This window comes from Ranitomeya variabilis, chromosome 1 (assembly GCF_051348905.1).
Source record: "Ranitomeya variabilis isolate aRanVar5 chromosome 1, aRanVar5.hap1, whole genome shotgun sequence".
Classification (NCBI taxonomy): domain Eukaryota; kingdom Metazoa; phylum Chordata; class Amphibia; order Anura; family Dendrobatidae; genus Ranitomeya; species Ranitomeya variabilis.
The window spans coordinates 971,015,100-971,037,895 of record NC_135232.1 but is presented as its reverse complement, the minus strand read 5'-3'; the positions used below and the strand labels follow the sequence as shown (position 1 = coordinate 971,037,895).

At 43.9% G+C, this 22,796-nt stretch overlaps 1 protein-coding gene across 3 annotated transcripts in view; it reads right to left on the bottom strand.

The window, feature by feature from the left end:
• Positions 1 to 22,796, bottom strand: part of TMEM131L (transmembrane 131 like) — a 161,739-nt gene that overhangs the window by 77,101 nt on the left and 61,842 nt on the right. For all 3 annotated transcript variants that reach the window (XM_077279362.1, XM_077279361.1, XM_077279363.1), the window contains 4 exons: positions 6,046 to 6,162; positions 2,731 to 2,841; positions 1,158 to 1,235; positions 925 to 1,075 (listed from right to left, as the gene is read on the bottom strand). In XM_077279362.1, the coding sequence (XP_077135477.1) occupies positions 925 to 1,075; positions 1,158 to 1,235; positions 2,731 to 2,841; positions 6,046 to 6,162 (457 nt within the window). The remainder of the gene's footprint in view (positions 1 to 924; positions 1,076 to 1,157; positions 1,236 to 2,730; positions 2,842 to 6,045; positions 6,163 to 22,796) is intronic.

Sequence of the window (22,796 nt, the reverse complement as noted above, 5' to 3'; positions counted from 1 at the left end):
TAAAGCATCTGGATGATCGGCATGCAACTCTGCCATGTCATTTTAGAATATTACTACAGAGGCAGAGCAGAGATCGTGCAGCTGCCGACTGTCAGACACAACCAAACTCCCCAAAGAGAAGGCAGAGATGGTTTATTATTGTGGGTGCAGAGGCTGCGGGACCATAGCAGACCCGGGTCAGCTCAGCAGTTCAAGCAAGAAGCTGAAATTCTCTTGTAACTGAAGCGAATATGTCATCCCGATTTACAAGAGAAATCAGCAATAACAAATAAATCTATTTAAATATCAAAATGACCACGTAGGTCTTATGAGAGACGCAACATGTAAAATAAAGTAAAAAAAAAAAAAATAAAGAAGAAAAGGAAAAAGAAAACTGCTATTAATGTGAAAAGTTGGGTTTAGCCCTGATCCCTGACGGGAAGAAAAAACATGACAAACACAAAAATAAAACTATGAAAAATAGACACAAGACCTTTTTATTTACCGTACATTTCTCATATTGGCAAAAAGAAATAAACGGTCCAGAAAAATGACAAACATTACGCCCAATATATCATGAAAAAAAAAAAAGCAAAAATTGTTTTGAACAAGAATTTTTTTTTAACTTTGAAAACTGCATATATGGAAAAATAAATGTGAACGGGAAAAATGGACCAGTCTTATACCAATTAATGAATACCCAGATGCAAGCTGTGATACAAATATACATATATTCTACTGCTGCCACTTATGTAGAGACATGGTTCTTTACACACATTGGATTTGTCCCAATTATATAGGTTTATACATGATTTGATCGCGTATGTTCAGAGAACCTCATGCTTATGTATGCAGAAATAGCCGGACTCATGTATAAAGAATGCTGTTACATAACGTTTGCATATACACACACAATAATTATTTTATGGCTCCACTTTGTCTTACCAATGTCTTCATTTTGCTCAGTTGTTACAAAGATCATAAAAATATTCTCCAGTATGTATTTCCTGAGGGTCTCCAGGTCATGTTGGCTGCCATCCAGCCTGACAGCAAAGTAGACCTGCAGCAGCAGAGGGTGCCCGGACAGAAAGCAGCTCTGCAAATCATGGCACAAAAGGCAACCAGTTTAGACCACTCGAAAACGCCCGAATAGCACCCCCAAGACAAGTGTCACGTACCCTGCACGGCTGCCGCTGTGTGAAAGGAATGCTGCACTTCAGACGAACCTGCCATACACTGGAGTTTACAGCTTCTGCCTGCAGACAAAGCACAACACACGGAATCGTTTAGTGATACGGTAATAAAACAGAAAAGTCGTACGCTGACTCCGCACACGCCATTACGCTACACATGCTGCGAGAAGAGGCAGGTCACCATTTCACATCCCACAAGGAAACACTATAAATCTGTCTGGTCAGATGAGAAACATTTTCAATATTTTATAAAAATATTCTTACACCAAAATTAATCAATAAAAATAAATATTTACATACATACTGTACACATACACTAAATCATTGCAATGTCTTTCCATTGATCATCTTTAAACCAAAAGCTATGGCTGTATTAACACTGTCAGGGTTTCATCAAGTTTCATAGCACTATTCTTCACTTCAAAATAATGAGAACCTCAGCTGACCACACAGTGACGTGTCCAGTGGGAACACAGCCTAAAGCCACATACACCTAACATGGCCAAACAAGAGGACAGCTGACAGATATCTAAGGCATCCTATGTCTGTAAGGAACCATGGAATTCGTTAACCTTGCAGTGGTTTAATGACCCCAACTTTTTTTTCTTGTGGCGCTCCCAAAAATTTGGAGGTTTTTTTTGTGATACAAGGGGCTGTCTTTAGTCAAACTTTATTTTTTGCATGATTAGAGCGAATGTACAAAAAATAAACATAAGTCATCCCCTAATTTATTGCTAACTGCATAAAAATAACTATGCATCCTTTATGATATATGTATACTTGCAAGTTTTTTTTTCTAACATACAAAAACAAGCAAAAAAAACAACTAATTTTTTATTAGGCTCCTATTGTATTGATCTTTTGATCACTTACACATTCAACATGTACTGTCAGATTATGAGGACATTTTGGCAATGGATTTTACTAGCATGGGAAATGTTTCTTTGGCAAAGGTTGCATTTTAATTTTTTTTTTTTTTTTTTTACATATTTCCTACATGAGGTTATAAAAGTCATCTGGTGAAGTCCCACTTCACTCTAAATTAATGGGACATGGCTGCAATGCATATAATAGACATGGCAGACATCATATTATTTTCTAATTATGTTTTTGGTGCTTATCTGACAATGACATTTGTTTTTAGGCCCCAGAAACCTTCAATGTTTGCTTTGTGCATGGGCAGTTCGACCAGGGGAATACGTCTCAACCATTCTAAAAGTTCTTTGCTTATTAGATGAATGTAAAAGTGTGAAGAGGTAGTATGACTATTATTGTGAGAAACCCTTAGAATTCTCCACCATAGTAATGAGCTACATTGTACTGAAAGCAAGTGTAATGTATCTTTAAAAAAAAAAAAATAATTTTCATCAAATAGCTAAAATAGAAATTTGCGTAAAAGAAATTGATACATTTACCAAAACCAGGCCATCCAAATGACCCAAGATACAAAGTTTATCCTTGTATTCCTCATAGGCGCCTGTCTTTTAATAAGGAGAATCATTTGGTTTATGTGGATTGTCAGTAAGGACAAGTGTCAGAATTTGACATCTGGGCACACCTGTGCTTGTGAGAGATGGATATTTGCAATCCGAGGAAATAATACTTCGGTTTTCTGAAAAGAGTTCTTGGAATTCTTTGAGGCAGAAGGAAAAGTCCCCAGGCCAAACACCTAAAACAGAAAAACATTATGTACAGTGATGCTACCTGCGTACAAATTAACTCTTCAGTTCTTTATGATGTACATGATTGATTTGAATCTGCTTTTAAACGGAACCTGTCACCAGATTTCGGCTTATAAACTATGCCCATCACCTTTAAAGGGAAGGTACCAGGTTTGTAGATCATTAATAAATCAATGTAATGTAGCATAACATGCTGTTATAACCAAGTTTTGAATGCATCTTGCTTTCACAGTAGCAGCACGACACTATCAGGGTATGTGCACACATCAGGATTTCTTGCAGAAATTTCCTGAAGAAAACCGGAAATTTTCTGCAAGAAATCCGCATTTTTTTTTTGCGTTTTTTTCGCGTTTTTTTTAGCATTTTGCAAGCGAAATTAGTTTGCAGAATGCTAAAGTTTTCCAAGCGATCTGTAGCATCGCTTGGAAAACTAACTGACAGGTTGGTCACACTTGTCAAACATAGTGTTTGACAAGTGTGACCAACTTTTTACTATAGATGCAGCCTATGCAGCATCAATAGTAAAAGAATGTTTAAAAAATAATTTAAAAAAATGGTTATACTCACCTGCAGACAGCCGACCTCCTCAGCGGCGTCTGTTCCTATAGATGGTGTGTGTGTGCAGGACCTTCGATGACGTCGCGGTCACGTGAGCGGTCACATGAGAGGTCACGCGACCAATCACAAGACCGCGACGTCATCGCAGGTCCTTCACACAGAGCATCTATAGGAACGGAAGCGGCAGCATGCAACGATGACAGGCGGGAAGACTCCGGGGCCATCGAAGGTGAGTATAGGACTATTTTTTATTTTAATTCTTTTTTTTTTTTTTTACCATTTATATGGTGCCCAGTCCGTGGAGGAGAGTCTCCTCTCCTCCACCATGGGTACCAACCGCACATGATCTGCTTACTTCCCGCATGGTGGGCACAGCCACATGCGAAAAGTAAGCAGATCAATGCATTCCTAGGTGTGCGGAATCCCCGCAATTCCGCAAATTTAATGAACATGTTGCTTTTTTTTTCCGCGATGCGATTTTTTCGCGGAAGAAAATGCAACATTTGCACAAGAAATGCAGAATACACTGTAAATAATAGGAGGCATATGTAAGCGTTTTTATCACGTTTTTATAGCGAAAAAAACGCGAAAAATACTGAACGTGTGCACATGGCCTCAGTGTCATAATACGGCACCCCATGGTCATAGGAGATAACAGACACCCATCCAATCTATTGTAATAGAACTATCACTGCTGTGAACTGGTCACGCCTCTGTGGGCTGCACAATTCACAGTAGTGGGAGTGTTCTGCTGCCATATTCATGGAGCCCTCGGATCTGCTAACAGATGCAGTACTGCGTCCAGAAGAACAGATCCTAGATTGAAGGCTGGCAGTAGTAAAATGCAGGAGAAAATCACGGCAGAATAGCAGAGACATCAAGGAGGAACAGTGTACCATTAGCATTATTGGAGCAGGAGCTGTCAGCTGCTCGGCAGGAGCTGTGATTAATCCCTTCATATGATAAGGAGCTGCATGTGTGCAGTGAATGGCCAGGCATTGTGGAGGGGGGTGAGAGAATCATGTAATCTGGGCGAGAGAGAGAGACAGTAACTGCTGGTGATAGCAGATCACAGGGCAGTCACACACAAAATGGCTCTGCCCTGTGATGCTACTCTTCATTCTGCCCCAGGGATTCTAGACCACCCAAAAGGGGAGGGAAATATATATATTTTTATATTTTTTCTTTTTGTAAGAAAATATATAATATTCTTCATATAGAAATGTTTGCTAACAGTGCAAACATTGCATTAATACATTTTAATTACTATTTTAAGCTTAATTTCACAAAGAAAACAAACTACAAGAAAACTGTTGGCACCAACTAAGATTATAAGAATGGGGTGCATGCAACCCCTTTATATCCTCAAAGTGTTTTATACTTGTCCCGTGCAGTGTGTAAGTGGGTGACGTCTCTCCCTCAGTATCGCACCTGCACAGTGGGACATGCCTGCGCAGCTCTTCGATTCCACTGTGCAGGCGCGAGACTTCGGGCACTATGTGGATGACGGACAGACATCATCCACTTACATGCACTTATAGGCAGGACTGTGGAGTCAGTAAGCCACAATTTCCCTGACTCCGACTCCCTCATACATGCCTCACTACTAAGCATGTACAAAAAGTGCAGCACAAACAAAAGGCGAGATCCTTAGATCAGGAACAGGACAGACATTTATAGGACATTTCAGAACTTTCCCACATTCTTATGAAAACATTTACAGCACATCCTGCACTGAACTACTGAACCCAATTTATTATATATTTTTAGAGTCGCTCCATTTTATACCGACTCCAAAAAAATGGACACCAACTCCAACTCTACAGCCCTGCTTATAAGAGGTGGCGTTTGAAGGGACCAGGGCAATGCTGATCACAATGTGAAGACACCCATCAGACCGGACGGTGCAGTTTACATACAGCACGGGACAATTATAAAACACTTCTGAGGTATGCAGGGGACGTCAAAGGATATAAGGGGGGTGCAAAAAACTGGTGACAGGTTCCCTTCAAGTTTCCCAAATGGCATCAGTATGCACCCGTTCAGTCTACTACAAATTTTTGGGATGGACCAAAAACAGAGTCTGAATAACTTTTGCCTGCTCAAAGCAAAATTAAACTTTACGGCAAAGTCTACGGGAAAAAGCTCATCTGTTAAGTCATCTATTTGATTCAGTAATTATTAGTGATGAGCGAATATACTCCGTACTCTAGATTTCCCGAGCACGCTCGGGTGTCCTCCGAGTATTTTTTTAGTGCTCGGAGATTTTGTTTTCAGCGCCGCAGCTGAATGATTTACATCTGTTAGCCATCTTGATTACATGTGGGGATTCCCTAGCAACCAGGCAACCCCCACATGTACTTATGCTGGCTAACAGATGTAAATCATTCAGCTGCGGCGCTGAAAACTAAATCTCCGAGCACTAAAAAAATACTCGGAGGTCACCCGAGCGTGCTCGGGAAATCTCGAGTACCGAGTATATTCGCTCATCACTAGTAATTAAATCCATATATTTTAAATACATTAGGGAATCTCTTCCATGTCAGTCTTGGTAACCATGTACAAGTCTATACATTAGGGAGAACTAGCAGGAGAGATTATGCCCTTCCACAGATGCAGCGGACCCTCCTTACCTGGTAAGCCATAACACCATGTGAGGAAGTGTTTATAAATAATGAACTTTCATAACTTCCTTCTTCATCTGGCAGGAAAACAACTGTAAATGAAGATTTTCCTCTAGCTGGAATAACCTAGAAGCGGCAAAAAGAGATAAACAGCAATTTATAATTCAGAAGTTTGAGGCGTGACCGCTGCCTAGAAATACATGAATCGGTCACTCTCTGGTTGGGAGAGCCGCCGGTCAGTCTATACACTGCGTTCCGATCCGGGTCAGATTAATATGGCCACCAGACTGAGCCCTAAAGTGTCTTATTACTTCCACTAAACTGAGGCTAACTTGTGCAAAAACATAAGGTTTGTATAAACATGAAGAGTGTCGTCAACCTATGCAGAGGAATTGGACTGAGAATGACATCAAAGAACCATCCGTTTCCTTCCTGGATGTTATCCTAGGTCTCACTCAAGCAGGAGACATGATTTTACAGTAGCAACAACCCAATCTTTAACAGTTAAAAGGCTGCACTATCGTCATACAATCTTGCCACAATTTTCCTGAAATTAGAAGTTTTGTGAAAGGCAAAACTACCCCTACCCAAACCTACCCATCTATAGTAAAAATACCGGTAATATGTAGTGGCCAAGACACAGTAAAAGTGAATTGAACATTAAGGTATAAGAAGAGAAGTGTTGGATTTACATTTAAGGTGGACCCGTCCGTCTACATGGCACCGTTTCTGTAACTTCTGCATGAAACGTGTGAATAAGTTGACAACTGGTGGATGCTACCAGGTGGAGGCGTAACCCTATACAGTCTGACAATGTCCACTCTGATGGGTTAGTGTCAATTCATATAGGGACACACCTACTACTGGTGTGACAAGGAGAATGGTAACGCCCAGGTGTCTATTTATTCATACAACTAGGAGGAATAACAATGGGGCAGTTTCATGTAAAGTTATTAGAAAAGATACTCCACAATTGTCATATGATGGTGAATCCAAGTATTTAAGGAAAAAGGACATGTCAGGAGTAGCGATACGTGGCTTTTGAAGAGAAGAAATGCGATGCCTTTTTAAGAATATTTTGCATACAAAAAATTCTAAACGGCTTTAAAAATCCTTCCATTTTAGAATAAAGAAGTTGGTAACAAAGGTAAGCGCGGCGAGTAATATATGAATATATTTACAACTGATGAAGCCTTGGAATGGAGCTCCATTGTTCCAAGTGAGAGGCTCCCTATTATGTAACACAGCAATCGCTAATCGCTCCAAGATTCCTGTGCTCAGCATTCCAGAACTTTATGAAATTATAATGTTAGCGTTCTATTCACCACAGTACAGAAAAAGAAAGGGCTGTTTTACAGAATAGACATCAGACCAGAATAGAAAAAAGTCCCTTTTGTGCTAAACATACGCACACTTTAAAAATAATAAATAAAAGATCCGATATAGAGCATGTGGAGAAAAATAAAGCAACCTCCAAGTACATCGCACAGGATCTGGAGCAGTTACAGACAGTAACTGATGCGGGGAAGCTAGAAAACTACACCCCAATCAGCAGCTATTCCAAACACAGGCGGCTCTGTCCTGCAAAACCTATCTCTCAGATGAGTATGTAAAAGGACACGATTTCAGGCACATACTAGTCTATACATTCTGACAGCTATTCAATGACTTATTTTGGAAATATGCACAGGTCGTGTGTGCAGGCCTCTCAGTCGGTCGTCATAAGCATAGGACCACATCTGCAATGCATTAGAAACTGCAAAACAAGGAGAGCAATGTCCTTACGGGGATTATAGCCATAGGGCGTATATGTGCTGAAAAGTGACCTCACATGCCATGCTAGATTCTTAGCATGAGGCCTGCTACTGATAACAGCACTACTTACTCACCAGCAATACAGTTCTATCAAAACAAAACACAGCAGAAGAGGGAAAGTCAGGACACTCACTACCAGGACTGCAAAACAGCCTGATTTAAATCTGTACCCCAAATACTGGCATTATAAGAGACCTCTCCAAGCTACTCACACTATTCCTCTGCTACTTAATCCTCCATCATGGTATTATTTGTTGCAGCTGGACACCAAACTGAGGTCCTACGGTGTTATGTGCCCACTGTGAAATCCGGCAAACAGGGCTTGTCGCAACACGCAAGGACTATGGTGTCAAGTAAGCGGCCACACGGAAGCAGGGTGATGCCCTACTGTCTAGTAGGGGCTTCCTCTAACGGCTTATTAGAAGATGATGCAGGAAACCATGTACAGAAGCCTTTATGAACCAAGCAAACATTTGTGGCCATATCACTATTTACATCAGTTTTTTATATTTGATGCTCTGGCGTAGAACACTGGCACTTTGTAATGAAACCTCTTAATATTTTGAAGACGTGACAAAATAATACACAAACTCAAACAATAGATTATGTTGAGAGCACTGAATTTTGTCAAATCCCTTCATTAAAGAGTATATTTCACCCATGTGACAAAACTCCCTAAACAAGCCGACTAACACAAGGAATCAGGCAGATTCTTGTCGGAAAGCACAATATTGGGCTGAAAAGCTTCCAGGGCCATAGTGAAGCCCTTCACTTTACAGGGTTTGTGCTGCAGACCTCTCCGCGATCCTTATCCATGTCACCACTGAGCCCGGTCACCCTTATGTCAGCTCTGAAACAGCACAGGTTCTTCTACCTTCTCACCATCTATCAAACACAACACTGACCAGCAGCTCCTAGCAAACCAAACAAACATTCAGGCGCAGGCTGCTGCGTCTGCATTGCCATAGCACAAACACAACCACACATGGAGGCAGCAAACAACCACTCAAAGAGGAATAGTGACGATTTATTCACCCATTCTAAGCTGCAAAGCTTCAGCATCCCAGCTTCAGCCCTTTTCACCTAATAATCGTCACCTTTATCATCACACGGATCTGCCTCCATTTTTCCTCTTTTGCACTATATACTAAAAGGACGTTTATTGGCTACTGCCCTAGGAGGGATTGCACTATTAAAGGGAACCTGTCAAATAGCACTATTAACATGCAGATATGGGGTTATTCTTCTGGTCAATAGGGTTCTACAGCCATGTGGCTGCTGCACTTGTGTCACAGCTGATGGGAGGAAATTCACTTTTTTTCCTCCATTAATCCTCTGGCTTTCAGTCATAGAGGAGCGGCCAGTGTGACTTCGGTCACCGCTAAGTACATTGTGAGCGGCGGCTGTAACTACACCCCAGACCTGACTGACAGCCGGCTCAGCAGTGCATCAGTGGCGAGCTAGCTTTCAGTCAGGGCCAGGGCATGGTTAGAGCCATAGCGCACTGTATACGGAGCAGTGACTGAGGCCGAGCCTCTATGGCTGAAAGCAGGATGCTGCTGGGAGGAATACGTTCATTTCCTCCTGGTAGCTGTGCTGTCAGTGCAGTGGCCACACGGCTTCTTTTTCCTCTTTTACATACCGTACTTAGAGGACTTTCTTGACTTCTGCACTAGGATGGATTGCACCATTAAAGGGAACCTGTTATGTCATAACACTATTAACGTGCAGATATGGGGTTAACCTGTAGGTTAATTGCATACTAAAGTCACAATAATGCTATTTTCTGGTGTATTACAAGATGGTATACAGTGACAAGTAAAGGTTTGGGCACCCCTTGTCAAAATTACTGTTATTGTGAACAGCTAAGCAAGTTGAAGATTAAATTATCATTTTTTGCAATTCTGACCAGTGTCCCTTTTTGAGGTAATAACTTAGGAACGCTTCAATGGATCCTGAGAATGTTTTTTCATAACATATTGGTCTTCATAAAAGCGGTAAATTTTGGTCGATAATTTTTGCGTTTGTGACAAATTTTGGAAATTTGTCGAAAATATTGAACATTTCGCAATTTTCAAATTTTGAATTTTTATTCTGTTAAACCAGAGAGTTATGTGACACAAAATAGTTAAAAAATAACATTTCCCACATGTCTACTTTACATCAGCACAATTTTGGAAACAAAATTTTTTTTGTTAGGAAGTTATAAGGGTTAAAAGTTGACCAGCGATTTCTCATTTTTTACAACAAAATTTACAAAATCTTTTTTTTTTTTTTACAAGCCACCTCACATTTGAAGTCAGTTTGACGGGTCTATATGGCTGAAAATAACCAAATGTGACCCCATTCTAAAATCTGCACCCCTCAAGGTGCTCAAAATCACATTCAAGAAGTTTATTAACCCTTCAAGTGTTTCACAGTAGCAGAAGCAACAAGGAAGGAAAAAATGAACATTTAACTTTTTAGTCACAAAAATGATCTTTTAGTAGCAATTCTTTTTATTTTCCCAAGGGTAAAAGGAGAAAATGGACCAAAAAAGTCATTGTCCAATTTGTCGTGAGTACGCTGAAACCCCATATGCAGGGGGAACCACTGTTTGGGCGCACGGCAGGGCTCGGAAGGGAAGGAGCGCCATTTGACTTTTTGAATGAAAAATTAGCTCCAATCGTTAGCAGACACCATGTCGCGTTTGGAGAGCCCCTGTGTGGCTAAACATTGAAGCTCCCCCACAAGTGACCCCATTTTGGAAACTAGACCCCCCCAAGGAACTTATCTAGATGCATAGTGAGCACTTTGAACCCCCAGGTGCTTCATAAATTGATCCGTAAAAATGAAAAAGTACTTTTTTTTTTTTTTTTTTCTTCACAAAAATTTTCTTTTAGCCTCAATTGTTTTCATTTTCACATGGGCAACAGGATAAAATGGATCCTAAAATTTGTTGGGCAATTTCTCCGGAGTACACCGATACCTCATATGTGGGGGTAAACCACTGTTTGGGCGCACAGCAGAACTCGGAAGGGTAAAGGAATGCGCGCCATTTGACTTTTTGAATGGAAAATTAGCTCCAATCGTTAGCGGACACCATGTCGCGTTTGGAGAGCCCGTGTGTGTCTAAACATTGGAGCTCCCCCACAAGTGACCCCATTTTGGAAACTAGACCTCCCAAGGAACTTATCTAGATGTGTGGTGAGCACTTTTTACCCCCAAGTGCTTCACAGAAGTTTATAAAGGTACCTTCACACGAAGCGACGCTGCAGCGATAGCGACAACGATGCCGATCGCTGCAGCGTCGCTGTTTGATCGCTAGAGAGCTGTCACACAGACCGCACTCCAGCGACCAACGATGCCGAGGTCCCCGGGTAACCAGGGTAAACATCGGGTTGCTAAGCGCAGGGCCGCGCTTAGTAACCCGATGTTTACCCTGGTTACCAGCGTAAAAGTAAAAAAAACAAACAGCACATACTTACATGCGTCCCCCAGCGTCTGCTTCCTGACACTGACTGAGCTCCGGCCCTAACAGCAGAGCGGTGACGTCACCGCTGTGCTTTCACTTTCACTTTAGGTGCCGGCGCTCAGTAAGTGTCAGGAAGCGGACGCTGGGGGACGCATGTAAGTATGTGCTGTTTGTTTTTTTTACTTTTACGCTGGTAACCAGGGTAAACATCGGGTTACTAAGCGCGGCCCTGCGCTTGGTAACCCGATGTTTACCCTGGTTACCAGTGTAAAACATCGCTGGGTATCGTTGCTTTTGCTTTCAAACACAACGATACACAGCGATCGGACGACCAAATAAAGTTCTGGACTTTATTCAGCGACCAGCGACATCACAGCAGGATCCTGATCGCTGCTGCGTGTCAAACGAAACAATATCGCTATCCAGGACGCTGCAACGTCATGGATCGCTAGCGATGTCGTTTCGTGTGAAGGTACCTTTACGCAGAGCCGTGAAAATAAAAAAATCATTTTGCTTTCCACAAAAATGATTTTTTAACCCGCAATTTTTTATTTTCACAAGGGTAACAGAATAGAAAAAATGGACCCCAAAAGTTGTTGTCCAGTTTGTCTTGAGTACGCTGGTACCCTATATGTGGGGGGAACCACTGTTTGGGCACACGTTGGGGCTCAGAAGGGAAGTAGTGATGTTTTGGAATGCAGACTTTGATGGAATGGTCCGTGGGCATCATGTCGCATTTGGAGAGCCCCTGATGTGCCTAAACAGTGGAAACCCCCAACTCTAACTCCAACCCTAACCCCAACAGACCCCTAACCCTAATCCCAACTCTACCCCTAATCCCAACCTTAACTTTAGCCCCAACCCTAATTTTAGCCCCAACCCTAACCCCAATTTTAGCCCCAACCCTAACTTTAGCCAAACTCTAACCCTAATGGCAAAACTGAGGTGGGAGGGGTGATCACTGGGGCAGGGGGGTGATCACCGGGGAAGTTCAGCAGGGCAGAGGGGTGACCACCGGGGAAGATCAGCGGGGCAGAGGGGTGATCACCGGGGCAGGGGGGGGGGGCTGTCAGGCACGGGAGGCTGAGGAGATGCAGGAGCCGACAGCAGCAAGGGTGGGTGATCAGCGGGGCAGGGGGGCAATCAGCGGGGCAGGGTGGCAATCAGCGGGGCGGGGGCAATCAGCGGGGCAGGAGGGGCAATCAGCAGGGCAGGAGGGGCAATCAGCAGAGCAGGAGGGGCAATCAGCAGGGCAGGGGGGCAATCAGCGGGGCAATCAGCGGCGCACAGGGGGCTGAGGAGATGCAGGAGCCGGAAGGAGCCAGCAGCAGCATCGGGGGGGGTGATCAGTGGGGCAGGGGGTGATCAGGGCGATCACCGGGGGCAGGAGGGGCGCTGTCAGGAGCGGGGGGCAGGAGGGGGCTGAGGAGATGTAGGAGCCTGCAGCAGTAGCAGGGAAGGGTGATCACTGGGGCCGAAGGGTTATTACCGGGGAGGGAGAGGAGGTCGGGGGGGGGGGGGGGTGTTTGGAATCGGACGGCAGGAGGAGCAGGGGGCAGCAGAGGGGAGCACCGAATGGCGGCGATCAGGAACCTCACTCTCCAGCTTCCACGGAAGGGATGAAGCTGGAGAGTGATGGCAGCTAAGTTTCACTCCGCCCCTCCGCATCTTATTGAGGGTTAGCGTCACATGGACGCTAGCTCCAATCAGAGCTGGAGGGGTGAAACAGATCACAGAAGCGATCGTGGCCACGGGGGGCAAAGCCATCACACCTGGGGTCAGAACTAGGACTAGAAGTCCTCGCGTACCTGCGGGTCGGGTGACATTTCAGTGACCCCGGTCACCCAACCCGCAGGAACGCAATCCAACCATGACGCATACGCTGCATCACAGGTCGGATTGGCACCGACTTTCATGACGCAGCATATGCGTCATAGGTCGGGAAGGGGTTAAATATAAAGACACACATGCATGTTTTTCCTCAATATCTGTAGAAAAGCCACGGAGACACCATCATGTGTTTCTCAACGCAAGCAATGAATAGCCAGGTCTTTCACCGGGAAGGAACAACCACGGGAAGGGCAGCATCCAATAAAGGAAAACCACCTATGCCAAAACATGGTATCCATCCACAGACAGCTGCTTCGGGGTATTTGCCCCTCATCAGTGTGGAGTAGGAAACTGGCTATTATGAGCAGTGCCTAGTGAAGAGACTATAAACATAAGGATGAATGACCTCTGGGAGATCAAAACATCCAACACCGCGGAGACACCATCACGTGTTTCTCAACGCAGTGACCCAGAACACTGGGATGGGGGCAGTGTTCTGGATCACTGCGTTGAGAAACACGTGATGGTGTCTCCGTGGTGTTGGATGTTTTGATCTCCCCGAGGTCATTCATCCTTATGTTTATAGTTATTTCCTCAATATCTGACATGAAATCAGAATAAACCTTTCCCGTTTTAGGTCAAGTAGGATTACCATAATTATTAATATTTTCCATATGCCAGAATAATGAAAGAGAGAATGTTTTAAGGCATTTGTATTACTTACTGCAAAGTCAAAAGTTTACATACATTTCTGTAGTATTTGATACCATTGCCCGTAAACTGAATTACTGAAATTGGTGTAACTGATCCAGGTTTGCAGTGCGCCATAATAATAATAATAATTTTTATTTATATAGCGCCAAAATATTTCGCAGCACTTTACAATTAAGCGGGGACATATACAGACAAATTCAATACAAGTTAAGACAATTCAAACAGTGACATTAGGAGTGAGGTCCCTGCTCGCAAGCTTACAATCTACAAGGAAATGGGGGGACACAATAGGTCAAAAGTGATTGTTATTTCAGGTCTGGCAATTATAATAAATAGGGATTTTAATATAAAGCTGCATGATCCGGTCATCAGCCCGTGTGTTTAAGTGCAATAGTCAAGTATCAAGTGCAGTTATCGTGTGCATGGAGGGTGTGGAGACAGATGAATAGTAGGGTGCAGATTTAGAATAATATTTGGAAGGAGGGAACAGGGCAAAGTTAGTTTACTGAGTAGTTGGTGTGGTAGGCTTGTTTGAAGAGATGGGTTTTTAAAGCGCGCTTGAATAGGTTGGGGCTAGGTATCAGCCTGATCGTCTGGGGAAGTGCATTCCAGAGAGCTGGCGCAGCACGAGAGAAGTCTTGTAGACGGAGGTGCGAGGTTCGGATTACGGGGGATGTTAGCCTTAGGTCATTTGTAGAACGGAGGGCACGTGTAGGGCGATAGACAGAGATGAGAAAGGATATATAAGGGGGTGCAGAACTGTGGAGAGCTTTGTGGGTGAGAGAGATGAGTTTATACTGGACCCTGTAGCGAATGGGTAGCCAGTGTAATGACTGGCACAAGATGGAGGCATCGGTGAAGCGGTTGGACAGAAATATGACCCTGGCTGCCGCATTCAAGATGGATTGGAGAGGAGAAAGTTTGGTAAGAGGGAGACCGAGTTGCAGTAGTCCAGACGAGAATGAATAAGAGCGACAGTAAGAGTCTTAGCAGTTTCAAAGGTGAGAAAAGGTCGGATTCTGGAGATGTTTTTAAGATGCAGGTGACAAGAGCGAGTGAGTGATCGGATATAGGGAGTAAAGGAAAGTTCGGTGTTGAATATGACCCCAAGACAGCGGGCATGCTGCTTGGGAGATATGGTTGCTCGCACCTGACTTTTCAGCTTTGCCCATAAATTTTCAATAGGATTGAGATCAGGGCTTTGTGATGGCCTCTCCCAAACATTAACTTTGTTATCCTTAAGCCACTTTGTTACTATTTTTGCAGTATGCTTCAGGTCACTGTCCATTTTTCAGACCGATTTGCACCCAAGCTTTAACTTCCTGGCTGATGTGTTGAGATGTTGCTTCAGTATTGCCACATAACCTTCTTCTCTCATGATGCCATCTATTTTGTGAAGTGCACCAGTCCCTCCTGCAACAAAACAACCCCCACAACATGATGCTGACACCCTTGTGTTTCACAGATGTGATGGTATTCTTAGGTTTCCAAGCTTCTCCCTTTTTCCTCCAAAACGTAACAATGGTCATTATGCCCAAAAAGTTAAATTTTAGTTCCATCAGACCACACGACATGTCTCCAAAAATTAATTCTTTGTTCCTCTGTGCATTTGCAAACATTAACCCCTTACTGACATCGGATGGGATAGTACGTCCGATGTCAGCTCCCCTGCTCTGATGCAGGGCTCCGCGGTGAGCCCGCAACAAAGCCGGGACATGTCAGCTGTTTTGAACAGCCGACATGTGCCCGCAATAGCGGCGGGTGAAATCGCGATTCACCCGCCGCTATTAACTAGTTAAATGCCGCTGTCAAACGCAGACAGCGGCATTTAACTACCGCATCCGGCCGGGCGGCCGGAAATGACGTCATCGCCGATCCCCGTCACATGATCGGAGGTCGGCGATGCTTCAGAATGGTAACCATAGAGGTCCTTGAGACCTCTATGGTTACTGATCTCCAGCAGCTGTGAGCGCCACCCTGTGGTTGGCGCTCACAGCACACCTGCATTTCTGCTGCATAGCAGGGATCTGATGATCGCTGCTATGTAGCAGAGGCGATCGTGCTGTGCCTGCTTCTAGCCTCCCATGGAGGCTATTGAAGCATGGCAAAAGTAAAAAAAAAAAAGTTAAAAAAAATGTGAAAAAAATTAAAAAAATATAAAAGTTTAAATCACCCCCCTTTCGCCCCGATCAAAATAAATCAATAAAAAAAAAATCAAATCTACACATATTTGGTATCGCCACGTTCAGAATCGCCCGATCTATCAATAAAAAAAAGCATTAACCTGATCGCTAAACGGCGTACCGAGAAAAAAAATCTAAACGCCAGAATTACGTTTTTTTTGGTCGCCGCGACATTGCATTAAAATGCAATAACGGGCGATCAAAAGAACGTATCTGCACCGAATTGGAATCATTAAAAACGCCAGCTCGGCACGCAAAAAATAAGCCCTCAACCGACCCCAGATCATGAAAAATGGAGACGCTACGAGTATCGGAAAATGGCACAATTTTATTTATTTATTTTTTTTTAGCAATTTGGAATTTTTTTTCACCACTTAGGTAAAAAATAACCTAGTCATATTAGGTATCTATGAACTCGTAATGACCTGGAGAATCATAATGGCAGGTCAGTTTTAGCTTTTAGTGAACCTAGAAAAAAAGCCAAGCAAAAAACAAGTGTGGGATTGCACTTTTTTTGCAATTTCACCACACTTGGAATTTTTTTCCTGTTTTCTAGTACACGACATGGTAAAACCAATGAGGTCGTTCAAAAGTACAACTCGTCCCGCCAAAAATAAGCCCTCATATGGCCAATTTGATGGAAAAATAAAAAAGTTATGGCTCTGGGAAGGAGGGGAGTGAAAAACGAACAAGGAAAAACGAAAAATCCCACGGTCATGAAGGGGTTAATCTGGCTTTTTTATGTTTCTTTTGGAGTAATGGCTTCTTCCTGGCACAGAGGCCTTTCAGCCCATGTTGATATACAGTACTCATTTCACTGTGGATATTGACACAATCTTGCCAGCTTCCACCATCAGCTTCACAAGGTCTTTTGCTTTTGTACTTGGGTTGATATGTACATGTCAGACCAAAGCACGTTCATCTCTGGGACACAGAACCCGTCTCCTCCCTGAGCTGTTAGATTGCTGGACATTCCCATCTTGTTTGCACTTGCATGGTATAATTGTTGGTATAGATGAACAAGGCACTTTCAGGTATTTTGAAATTGTACCCAAAAATGAGCCAGACTTGTGCAAGTCCACAATTTTCTTCCAGATACCTTGGCTGATTTCTTGAGACTTTTCCATGATGCTACACAAAGAAGCAGTGTGTTTCAGGTTGTGCATTAAAATACATCCACAGGTGTGTCTTTAACTCAGAAGCTTCTAAACACATGACATCATCATATGAGCAGTCCAGAATTGTTTAAAGGCATAGTAATCTTAGTGTATGTAAATTTTTATCTTTGCAGTAAGTAATAAAAAATGCCTTAAAAACATTTTCTCCCTCGCTCATTATTCTGGCATTTGGCAAATTTCATTAATTATGATAATCCTAATTGACCTAAACCGGGAAAGGTTTATTCTGATTTCACATCAGATATTGAAACAAACATGCATATCTGTCTTTTTATATAGTGTATGTCAGTGTTCCCCAGCTGCAGTCCTCAAAAGCCACCAATAGGTCATGTTTTCAGAATTTCTTAGAATTGCCCAGGTAACAATTGCATCACCTGGACAGGCAATACTTCCATCACCTAGGCAATACTAAGGAAATCCTGAAATTATGTTCTGTTGGTGGCTCTTGAGGACTAGAGTTGGGGAACACACATGGGTGTCTCAATATGGAAACTGCTGCTGGTACCAACCTATTGCATGGTACCACCAGCATTACACCGTCGCACCACACACACTATATGCCGTACGCACCACACATTCACACTCTCACAGCCTCTTGCACGGTACCACCAGCGGAACACCTTCGCGAACACGCCGCTGCCGGGATCAGACGAATATTTCACCGACTGCCGCCACCTTTGTACAGGAGTGCATGAGCAGTTTTAATGTGACCGCCGCTATCTGTCTGCACATAGATGGCGACGGTCTGATTTACTGCGCCCGCGCGAATTAAGTACAGGTGCAGTGAATCATTCGGCTGATCCTGGAGGCAGATGTGCGACGTGTCACTGACTGTTTTTAAAAAATATTTTACCTCACAAAATGAATCCACTGTGATCCCCTGCTGTAATGTCAGTTTTGTCTTTTGCTTACTCCCTGCCTAGGAGCTATGGAATGCTCTGTACACGGTCAGACAGTCAATTTTTAAAATGAACTTTCGTTCGTGTGAAAACCCCTTTAATGTGACTGGTTTCCTCTGCCTGTAGACACGTTATGCATCTGCCGCCGGAATCAGCCGAATGATTCACTGCACCTGCGCGTAATTCGCTCAGGCGCAGTAAATCAGGACACCGCCGTCTTTGTGCAGACAGATAGTGCCGGTCACATTAAAACTGAGCATGCGCTCCTCCTGTACAAAGATGGCGGCAGTCAGTGAATCATTCGGCTGATATAGGCGGCGGCATGTTCGCGACAGTGTTCCGCTGGTGGTACTGCGCAAGAGGCTGCGTGAGAGTGCGTGAAAGAGTGTGAAAGTGTGAGTATGAAAGCGTGAGAGCGAAAGCGTGAGTGAGTGTGAAAGTGAGAGAGTAGGACTTTGAGAGTGCTAGTGTGAATGTGAGCGTGAAAGAGTGAGTGAATATGTGAGAGTGTGTGTGTGAATGTTAGTATTAGTGAGTGTAAGTGTGCATGTGTGAGAGTGAGTGTTGGCTACGGCATATAGAGTGTGTGGTGCAACGGTGAGAGAGAGACACATTTTTTTAAAAAAGTACAAAAACGAAAATGGGTCCATGCAAAAGTTGGGCACCATTGGAAATTTGTGTGCTCCCATCACTTTGACCAAGGTTTCAGATGTTATTTAGCCTGTTAGGGTTATGGCTTGCTCACTATTCTTGTTGGGAAAGACAAGATGATGCAAATTTCTCAGCCTTATAAAAACGCAACCTCCTCTATCCTTGTAGGAAAAATAGCAGCCATGCGTTCCTCTAAGCAGCTGCCTAGCACTCTGAAAATAAGAAAGCAGGAGAAGGCTATAAGAAGATGGCAAAGCGTTTTCAAATTGCCCTTTCCTCAGTTCAAAATGTAATTAAGAAATGGCAGTTGACAGGAACAGCAGAAGTGAAGGTAAGGTCTGGAAGACGAAGCAAAATTTAAGTGAGAGCTGCTCGTATGATTTCTAGAGAGGCAAATCAGAACCCTAGCTTGACTGCAAATAAAACTGCAAAAAAACTGCAAAAAAACTTTAGAAATATTTAGCAGACTTTGGAGTTGTGGCACAATGTTCTGTTCAGAGACACATGCATAAATTTGGCCTTGATGGAAGAAAATCAGAAAAAAACCTCTCCAGCATCCTCACCCCAAAATTCAGAAGTATGTATGCAAAAGAACATGTAAAAAGTCCAGACGCATTTTGGAAACAAGTCCTATAGACCAGCGATCAGGTTAAAACAGAATTCTTTGGCCACAATGTTTAAAAGTATGGGTGGATGAAAAAAAGGGCACAAAATTTCAGGAAAAGAAAATCTTACCAACCATTAAAGAGAACCTGTCACCCCCAAAATCGAGGGTGAGCTAAGCCCACCAGCATCAGGGGCTTATCTACAGCATTCTGGAATGCTGTAGATAAGCCCACGATGTATCCTAAAAGATAAGAAAAAGAGGTTAGATTATACTCATCCAGGGGTGGTCCTGGTCCGGTCCGGCGCCTCCTATCTTCATCAGATGACGTCCTCTTCTGGTCTTCACGCTGCGGCTCCGGCGCAGGCGTACTTTGTCTGCCCTGTTGAGGGCAGAGCAAAGTACTGCAGTGCGCAGGCGCCGGGCCTCTCTGACTTTTCCCGGCGCCTGCGCACTGCAGTACTTTACTCTCAACAGGGCAGACAAAGTACGCCTGCGCCAAAGCCACAGCGTGAAGACCAAAAGAGGACATCATCCTATGAAGATGGGAGGCCCCGGACTGGACCGCGACGCCCACCGGATCGGACCGCCAGCGTGAGTATAATCTAACCTCTTTTTCTCATCTTTAGGATACATCGGGGGCTTATCTACAGCATTACAGAGCAGCCCAAAGCTCTTGCTATACTCACCTTTCCCGTTCCACCGCTGAGCGCCGCTGTGTCTTCCGCGTCCTCTGCACTGACTGTCCAGGCAGAGGGCGGCGCGCACATTAATCGCGCCATCGCGCCCTCTGACCCAAGCGTCACTGTAGAGGACGCAGAAGACACAGCGGCGCCGACAGTGGAACGGGGGACAGGTGAACATTCGCAATGCCCCCGTTATACTCACCTGCTCCTGGCGCGGTCTCTGCAGGTCCCTGGTTCTTCAGGCGCTGACAGCTTCTTGAATTGAGTGGTCACATGATACCGCTCATTACAGTAATGAATATGCGGCTCCACCCCTATGGGAGTGGAGTCAAGTCTATATTCATTACTGTAATGAGCGGTACCATGTGACCGCTCAATACAGGAAGAAGCTGTCAGCGCCGGAGAACCAGGGACAGCGCCAGGAGCAAGTGAGTATTATTAGACACCTGCCGCTCCCCCTTCCCTGCCAACCGCTGGGAATGTAATAAATAAATCCACAATTTTCAGACAAAACCAAAATCTTCGAAAACCTTTCTTTGAGTGCGACTGTTGTTGTATGACTAACCCCTGGGAATGACTCGAGTAGAAGCCGAGAGGGGGAATTTCAGCCTAAAAAAAAAATGGGCTGAAATTCTCAGCTTATACTCGAGTATGTACGGTAAGTGCTTACATTTCCAAAAAGTTGCTTAAAGGGAACCTGTCCCCCCCCCCGGCCTATTAAAGTAAAAGAGCTACCTTCAGCAGCACTAAGGCTGCATTCTGTGTAGGTGGCTCTTATGTTTATTATCCCTAGGAATGCTGAAATAATCTACTATATAATTGTCTAAGGGTCACTTCCGTCTGTCTGTCCTTCTTTCTGTCACGGATATTCATTGGTCGCGACTTCTATCTGTCATGGAATCCAAGTCGCTGATTGGTCGTGGCAAAACGCCCACGACCATTGCCACGACCAATCAGCGACGCGCACAGTCCAGAAGAAAATGGCCGCTCCTTACTCCCCGCACTCAGTGCCCGGCGCCTGCATACTCCCCTCCGGTCACACAGGGTTAATGCCGGCGGTAACGGGCCGCGTTATGCCGCGGGTAACGCACTCCGTAACCGCCGCTATTAACCCTGTGTGACCAAGTTTTTACTATTGATGCTGCCTATGCAGCGTCAATAGTAAAAAAAAATCTAATGACCGGGCAATATACTACGTGACTGGGCAATATACTACGTGACTGGGCAATATACTACGTGACTGGGCAATATACTACGTGACTGGGCAATATACTACGTGACTGGGCAATATACTACGTGGACATGCAGATTCTAGAATACCCGATGCGTTAGAATCGGGCCACCATCTAGTGAGTTTTATAAATTTCCCGTCATACCTCTAATGAGTCAGGGAGGTATGTTTTCTCCCCATGACTCAACCGCCTCGCACCCGTCCATCATCCCCTTCTGGCATCTGGGTGCCGCCTCCTCTCTTTCTCGTGATGTCACCGGTGCCTGCGCTCTGCAATCAGCGCTGCCTGGGAACTTACATCAGGTGATGTAAGGATATCGCGCCTGGGTGTAGCGGAGGCCCCAGATCCCGCCCCGAAGTGTGTTATGATGTATTCACACTGCGGGGCTGGGAATCTGGCACCTGTGCAGTGAGGATCTCTGCGCCTGTCCCCATCTCCCTCCGCCTCTTTCCTCCAGAGATCCTCACTGCGCAGGCACCAGATTCAGAAATTTATAAAACTCATTATTTCAGCGTTCCTAGTGATAATAAACATAAGAGCCACCTTCACAGAATGCAGCCTTAGTGCTGCTCAAGGTGGCTCTTTTACTTTAATAGGCCCTGGGGGGTGACAGGTTCCCTTTAAAAAAAGACCAAGATTGGTGTAAAAGTGACACAATTATCAAAATGTATTACAAAATTATGCGTTGGGCATGCAGTTTGCAACATTTCAAATAATTTTATGTGAGAATTCTGGTGAATTCTGTTTGATGAATTGGCCCCTAAAAGTTTAAAATGAAATGCTTGAAATCTAAATTCCTTCCCATTAAAGAAATCCGATAACGGAAAAAAATGATAAATTGATGCCTTACATTACAGTTTTTGGAAAGAGAAAAATCTAGGAAACTATTTGAAGGCAGCCATGGTCAAATGTTTTGGGAAGGATTGGGATGCTCTTGATTTCAGGCAACAAATACCATTAATCTGTCACAAGATGGTCTTTATTGTAAAGTTTATCTACAGGACCATAATATTAAAATGGTGACTGTACAGGCAATAAAGAAAGGTGTCCAGCTCACCAGAGTTAAAGTCCCACATGGTTCAGGGCAGGGAGCGTGTTAATGCCTAGATGCAGTCAGTAACAAATGTGGGACAGGAAACCCAACTTCACAAACTCAAAAACGGGGTATTCCTTAATGGTGAAGTAATGACCCTGTGAACAAAGCTATATATAAAAAAATATATATAGTGTAGCTATAAAATCTGAAATAAACATTGAAATAAATTATGTCCTCCATGCTTTCATATTTTATAGGTCCGATATAATGGATTTCCTGTCCTCCATTTATGACTGTGCCTGCACCCTCCAATTAGTCAAAGGGCTGCTATCACAAAAGCTTCTGCTTGCACAGAAGAAAGTAACTGATAGCAGCAAGAAAAATCAGTTGTCCTAAATGTCTGACCCACTTTGTACAGGACATCAAAAACATCAAGTCATTCTCTAGGAGAGAAATGTGACTGTATGTTAGGAAAGGG